The sequence below is a fragment of the Anneissia japonica genome, unplaced genomic scaffold (genome assembly GCF_011630105.1).
Source record: "Anneissia japonica isolate Jap-2015-1 unplaced genomic scaffold, ASM1163010v1 scaffold287776_len302883_cov198, whole genome shotgun sequence".
In the NCBI taxonomy this organism is placed as follows: domain Eukaryota; kingdom Metazoa; phylum Echinodermata; class Crinoidea; order Comatulida; family Comatulidae; genus Anneissia; species Anneissia japonica.
In genome coordinates, this window is record NW_022705028.1 from 74,457 (window position 1) to 82,552 (window position 8,096).

At 32.2% G+C, this 8,096-nt stretch overlaps 1 protein-coding gene across 1 annotated transcript in view; it reads right to left on the reverse strand.

Annotated features, from left to right (window-relative positions):
• The window catches only part of LOC117105186 (neurofibromin-like), a gene marked incomplete at its 3' end in the record, with an annotated part of 36,835 nt that overhangs the window by 22,938 nt on the left and 5,801 nt on the right, over positions 1–8,096 (reverse strand). The window contains 1 exon segment of the mRNA XM_033246254.1: positions 250–324. Coding sequence (XP_033102145.1) covers positions 250–324 — 75 coding nt within the window.

Below are 8,096 nucleotides of genomic sequence, written 5' to 3' on the forward strand. Positions count from 1 at the left end.
ACTGTTAATTTTACTACTGTTAACACGTACATTATTTAAAACTGAAAACTATTCCACACCAGATAGGCCAATATTACTGCTAGTGTAACGAACGCCGTTTGTGTGAACACTTTGGAATTTTAATCCGTGGATTAGCTTACGCTTGGCGTAAGCCACGCCAGTCTTACGCCGTGTGTGTGAACATAACATAAGATATTTTGTATCTGTAACTATCTCATTTGTTTGTTTTGATTTATTTTAATAACTTACCCCTGACAGACATTTTTCTATTGTTCCCAGGATTATCAGCTGAGATTTGTAAACATTCTTCTCGTCACCTGACCTCTGCGAAAAAAAATATCACATGGTTTAATAAAATTATTATTAATTTGAATAATTTGTTCTTTTTCTATTCAAATTCAGCAGTGACTGGATTTAGGAATTATAACATTTTTCATGCTCTGCAGTTAAACAAAAACAGAAAGTCCCAGCTCAAGGTTTACTGTCAGTAGTACAGTAAGCTGGGAATAAACAATCATTTTTTTTCATATTGACAATTCAGTTTATGCTTGTTTACAGTACGGCATCAGATGGAACAAAACTTGTCTTTACATGTTTAATCAAGGTCATAGTACTTTCATCAAATTCAGATCAAACAAACTTTAAGGAGAAAATTTAATTATTTAAAAAAAAATTATACCATAGTTCCTGGTATATAAAAATAAAACAGTGGTAAACTGGGGGGGGGGTGTAGGGGAACCGAGCTGGCCCACCCCTTTCCCCCACCCCCCTAAATTTCTCAAAATAACAAAAACTGTAGAAAAAAGGGGAGTTATAATGCAGTTTAAGTCTAAGAATGCCATTTCCAGCAATCTAAATTTTCTTACCTCAGTCCCAACAATGTTGAAACTGAGGTGGTCATTTGTGAAAGGCACTCCATGGCCCCTCTATTTTGAATTCCTGGATCCCCCACTGTAAACCTACCCCCTACAGTACTTTACATCTCATTTTATGTAGCAGTTTATTTCCTAGCAATTTTAAGCCCTGTGTATGATTTAAAGAAGTAGCCCAGCTGAATTCTACAAATAGTTTCAGAAAGAAACAAGATTCTTTAGGTATAAAGCAATTCCCAAAATCAGCCAAACTTTGTGTCGAAGAATTTATATAGGCCCCAAAATCTTTGGATACAAAGGCAAACACCTAGCTGAATTCTACAGATAGATTCAGAAAGAAACAAGATTCTTGTATAAAGCAATTTCCAAAATCAGCCAAATTTTGTGTTCAAGGCTTGGAAAGGACCCAAAATCTTTGGATAGAAAGGCAAACACATTTCGACTATTTCATCCCTATTAACTGTATTTACTGTATTTTGCTAATATAAAAAAAGCCTGAACACATGATTACTGTAATTAAAATTAAATTTCTGAAATAAACTTTAATAACTTCTTCACTAATTACCAGAAAATTGTCTTTTCCTACATCTAATTATTTCTTTTACATTTGAAAAAACTAAAATTAGAATTTTTTTATGGCAAACTTAGTACCATACTGATCGCCAATCTTCACCAATTTCTTCAATCGTATTAATCGCATTTGAAAATATTGAAATAAAAATAAAACAAATACTATTTAGGAGCCATTACATTTTTACGAAAATAAAAAATGATTATGTAACAATAACAACCAGCATTATTTTGTATGTACTTTTTAAAAATGAAATTACCTCCTTAATAGGAGTTATTTTGCATTATTTAATATAACCACAACATACATTCTTTATAATTTTATTTTTATTGTCACAAGATTCAGTTACAGTAAAATTAGAACTAATATAGCAATAACTAGCAATGAAAATTGTTTTTATAATATGAAACCAGCAGAAATGTACTGAAAACAACAATAGCTTTCTACAGTACGTTCCCAATCGTATTTCATGATACAATGTTATTGACTTAATATTTTTTTTTTTTTTTGATAGTAGGAAGGATGAATAAAGTAACGATTTAAGAATTAGGGGTGCACGTTATGGTATAGATTAGAATCCTGTATGAATGTACACGAAAAACAAAGAAAAAAAATCCTGATGGTTTTGGGTCAAAATTGGTTTATACGGAGTAATACATGCAGTGAGACTATACCGATATACTTCAGAGGAGAAAATTCTGGTTTATTGCTCAAAAGGTCTCACCAGAATTTGAATGGATTTTTATTATTTTAGGACTGACTGTGTTATTGTGATACAATAAAAAAAAAAAAGTGTCCCTTTAATAGGGGTTATTTGACCATTTGGCACATTCATAAAGTGTCCTCATTCCCTTAATAGGGATTGGTCGTAGTGCCCCTCATTCCATGGAAAACTGTCCCCATAGGGATGACCTAAAGGAGGGGTTCTATTGTAGTCTATGCCATTACTTTCTGCCTGTGTTGTTGAACATGTTAACAAGATCGGTTGTTCTGGAAATACCAACCAACTGTTTCAACATGTCTCATTATTATAGGTTGTTCTTATTTCATCCTTTTCTTATGAGAAAGTTAATGTTTTAATTCAATTTTGGGAGGATTTTCCTAAAACTAACTGTGATACTACTAGATAGTGATAATATAATACCATAGTGATATGGTGGGAAACACCATGATTGTGCGAGGGCAGTATTTAGCACATTTTTTTATACTTTGAAATATACATCAGCATTATATTAGGCAATGTAATTGGAGACTACAGAAGTGAAACTAAATTCATTATAATATTAATTCTCTATTGGATATTATATTAATTTTCCTAACAAACAGTAGTCCACTAAATACAAACCAGTTACTGTTGAGTTAGGTCCATGGATTACAATTTATATGACCTAATGTATTAAATATACAATAAAGTGAAGGGTACAACTAAAATACAAGGCCCATGGATTCTAATTTATATGACCTAATGTATTAAATATACAATAAAGTGAAGGGTACAACTAAAATACAAGATAATGTGAACAGAGTATAGAAAAATCCTAATTATGTGGGTTTAATTTACATGTAGTGAATAAAACGTTCATATAACAATCCAACTCTTTCACGCAGTGTACTGAACATACAGCTTTTACACCATAGAGTGGTACAACCAACAAGAGCTGTTTATTATTATTATTACAAGGTGCTTACAAACAGGAAGTAAGGTTGGCTGCATGCCAAATACTAGAAGCCATTTTACTGTGTCTCAATTAAAGAGGCCATGTATAGCGGATAAGTTGTGTTTGCTCCTATTCACTCTTTTCCGATTTTCCAAAGCATAATCATTCATTTTCTTTTTGTTTAACTCTAATTTTCTAAGAAAAAAAAACTACTGTAAATTTATCATCATTTACCTGAAATGCCTCCAGCACAAGAAAGTGTGTTATATTTACATTTTTTATTTTTATAGAATTTTCTTTTCAGATACTAAAAGAAAAAAGTTCACATATCAATAAGAACCTAATAATAAGTAAGAGATAAGATGATCTTAAATAATAACCAAAAGATAATTAATGATAGAAATAGTATATATTTTTTAATTTCTTTAAAATTCATTTTAACATTTTTGTAAATAAAAATTATTATAATTATTCATCAAAATTATGATTTATATTTATTTATGAAAAACATTTAAATTTTCAGTTAATCATAGTTTAATTCAGTCAATCATAGTGTAATTAATAGTTTACTGACTGATTTTAAACAGTTTCTGTATCTTTTGTTGTTTGCATTGTTTGCCCTGCATATGCTTGGTCCTCCAATCTGTGACCTGGGATGTATGTTCCATTCTATTTGATTTATTGTATAAAGACTGATTTGAGAGTAGTTTTTTATATCTACATTTTTTATTAAAATTAATAAAAGTAAACAAGGCTTAGTTAATTTTAAGTTCCCTATGAGTTAATCATATCTCAAGCTTCTCATTAAACACATGAGAAATCATCATATGAAAAGTTGCCAAAAATAGATACAATCCATAAATTACACAACATACACTAAAAAGAAAATGTAATTACAAACATAGATACTTTAGAAGCCATGAACACCTATTATTTATTGAAGTTATTCAAATTTACTTCCTGTTGACAGCTTAAACAGCAACACCATAAATATGACAAAATGTTTATTTTCAATTTTCCGAGAATTCTGAAAATGAAGGCAATTGGAATGGATAATGTTACTTATTAGTTAGCAATTTTGTGGTTTCTAAACTACAATTTATTTCAGTAAACCGCTCAATTGACTGTTACATCATTCTGTTAATTAAATTGCAAATAAATTGTATAAACCACTAAAGTACCAAACTTTGAAAGGACACATAATTAACAGTGTAGTTTCATTAATAATCATCATGTCAGGCAATGTATTCCAATTCATGAACTCATTTGAGGCTGAAATTTAATAGAGTTCTGTAGAAAAAGTGAGAGGTTAAAAAAAGGATAGCAACTAAAACACATGTTTACATGTATAAAACATTGATCACATGTACAGTATAGCAGATATCGGTACGTATTATACAGTGATGCATAGTCAGTATGGAATGCATGTATAGCACTGTATCTATCTAAAAATGGAATGCAAGCACCAAGCATTCAACATTAAAAATAAAAAATGGGTTTTGAATAAAAGGAAACATAAAACTCCCTACAGCAGGTGTGCAAGTAGCTACTGTAGGTATTAAATATAGAATATACAGTATATATTATATTGTACGAATATTGACTGCTCATGAGGGGAATAGTGAAATCTATTGCCCCTCGGTGATGTGGCTACGGTCTCCACATCACCGAGGGAAAATAGATTTCATCATTCCCCGAATCTAGAGCAGTCAATATTTGTTTTATATACCTCATTCATAGATTCTACGAGGCCTAAATAAGTACATACTTCCTAGACTAGCCTAGAGACCTACACACTAACTAGGCCTAGCCTAGGTGATCAAAGAGTGTGGCTGCTCTTCTTGAGTCATTTCAAATATCAGACTTGGGTTGTTTGCTGGTGCATTGACATTCAAAGTAAAATACATGATAGAGATAATACAAACAATATACTAACTATTTACTAAAAGAATTAAAAAATATATGTAAAAAAAAAATGAATGAAAAAAAAACAATTTCCAGATGTTTTTTTCAATAATATAGAAGATATACAGTCGAGGGTGATATATTAATCATTTTTTTTTTCGGGCCGTAGCAGATTTATACAGAGCATTACCAGTGTGTGTGTGCAGTATTAACTCTTTATTCACATAGGCCAATAAATTGAAAAACAATAACAACAACTTGAACAACAGTTCCAAAAACACATTGAATACACTTAACAGTCTACAATATAAAAAGGGAATCCATTAAAGTTAAACACAGTACCATCATTTATATAAACTGGTTCAGTTCAAGATTTTACAACCCATGACTGGCAAACCTAGAGTAGATGTGCCCGCCTCTTTGCAGTGATTATATTCTTGGCTTAGGGGTCGTTCACAATTTTCAACATTTCCACAAGTGTGTACACAGTACTCTATTTCGGTACCTCCTCCCTCCCCTCTGAAAGTGTACAAAAAATGTTGATTTTGCAAAACCATTCTTCATTTTCACGTGAAACCAACTAAAGTAATGTACTTGGTTGTCATAATGAATATCCATGGTTACATTACAATTTTACCATTATCTTTACATGTTATTTTGAATCAACAGTTTTATGCATATGTAAAAGTGTACAAATTGTCTACTGCACCCCCTCTCCCTAGTGTAGTGAATTTGTACACTTGTGGAAATGCTGATAATGTTGAATTAGATTAAAAAGAGGAGATGTTTCTTTGGAGGAATCATTAACAATGATCATTATACATTTGTATGACACTTTCCAAAACAAAATTATTAAATTTAAAAAAGCAATCAAAGGCCAAAATTTAAAAAAAAAAAAGAAAAAGAGTTTTGTTTAGCATGTGAATTGATAACACATAATAAATTGATTTAAACTTCCATCACAGTTAAAAATTCTAACCATATGTCCACTCTATTACACATAGTATTATTTTGTCAACAAATTTCACAAACATACAGTACTTCAAAATTATTTTTCGATAAACTAACCAAACAGGCATTGACTGAATGTGTTTCCGGTTCCTACTTGGAAAATCATAAGGCAAACATGCATTTCCTTGCAAATGGTTGTAAAAACAGTACCACATCATTGAAAGAAGATAAGTAATACTGTAGGAAGGTTGAGATATAAATTGAATTGAAAAATATCAGTTTACTGCTTTCCCCTTCCTGTAATACCACAGAACCTCTAGCATACAAAGGCTGTCAAAGAAAGTCTTGAATACATATTTATTGTTTACTTTGCTGGCAAACAGGAAGTGAAATTGGCACCATGCCAAATGGTAAACACAGAAATGTGTTCATTGCAAACATATTAAATAAATTTTGTAGTAGTATGTAATAATATGTAAACATCCATCCATCTCACTGCTCACACTAAAAGCAAACACATAAAACTACCTTCTATAGAATAAAATTAATCATTTACATAAATGTTTAATTTGATTTCATTTTTATGCAAAAAGCAAGTGGATACTGTACTGTACATCATAGGATTGAATGCAGTTATCTCAATCTGGGCAAGATAAGGTTTTAAAAGAGAGATATCAGTAGCGGATCCTGGAATTTAAAATAGATGGGGCCTACCTATACTATAGAACAGTGGTGGTGCTGGAAAGGGGAAGAGGAATTTCCCTCATCAGACAGGTCTGTGACCTCTGTCGTTCGACACACGACTAGGTCTTCAGATCAAAAATTTAAAAAATAATAATTTACCTATCCATCCCTAATATTGTAGTCTAAAAAGCACATTTTGGATGAAAATAAGCCATAAAAACTCTGCCTGTGAACCCTACATTACTGTACAAGGGGAGTTTTTATTCTGGGTTGTCAACTGAGGCTTTGTTGGCCCTTGGCACCACCAATGCTGTAGAAAAGAGGGACTTCACAGATGGAGAGTCTTGACCACCTCAGTCCCACGATGGTTGGGGCTGAGGTAAAAACATTTATAATTATAGCACCTACTTTCCTTTTTTCTCAATTTTTCTATAATTTTGAAAAATTTGGAGGGGGTGGGAGAGAATCCGCCACTAGAGATGAGGTAGGCGTTTGAAGGAATAGGTGAAGTCTAGGCCTACACGGAAAACATAAATTATAATGAAATATACTCTAGGGAGGGAGAAATTACACAAAGAAAAGCCAAGAGCAGAAACATGATTCAAAGGCAAGGAAAATAGAAGTTTACAATAATATGGGAATACCTAGAGGAAGAATAGACTTTAAGGCAGTGCAAAGGTGTATGAAACAGCTTGGCAGAAGACTAGGAAGGGAGAAATGATGATGCATTTAAAAGGGATGAGACCTTGGAAAGAAGACACACACCTGGCCTGGAGAGGGCGAATAGAGGCCTAGGGATTGGATATTATTATTGATGAAATATAATTTTTACCATTCACATGAACAAAATCAAATTTACTAAATTTGAATACCCATGTTACTCAATAGCCAATAGTATGTGCTGTTGTTTTGTGGGACCTTAGCAACAATATCCAAGGGGTGTGTCTTAATGGAACCATGGAGGTATTATTGAGGAGATCACTCGGCAAACCTACGCGCACGCAGCGCTATGCAAATGAACCAAGATCAAAACTGCCGCAGCGCGTGAAGAACGTTTGCGCGATGCCTTTGAAGTCCCATGTGTTCCACGCCATCAAATTTTCAGCAGGCATTGTCAACCAAAAAATTGAACATGGCGAAATGGAGAGCACCTTTTTTTCTCGATGCGCACTACATACAGTCAATCACTATGGCTGCGCAATCATTTCCATTTTGAAGCTGATACATTTATCTCTCATAAAATATCAAACATATTAATATTTTCCACCAAAAAAAGTTTCAAATTTAAAGGAACATTTACATGACCTTTAAAAGTATAGTATATTTCAACTTCAATTTCCATAAATTGGCCTAAATTCGCTAATTTTAACAGATATTAATTAATAAATGATTGAGGATTATAATAAATTAAGTCATTTTAGGGTTAACGAGGGTTAACTATTTGAAAAATCAATC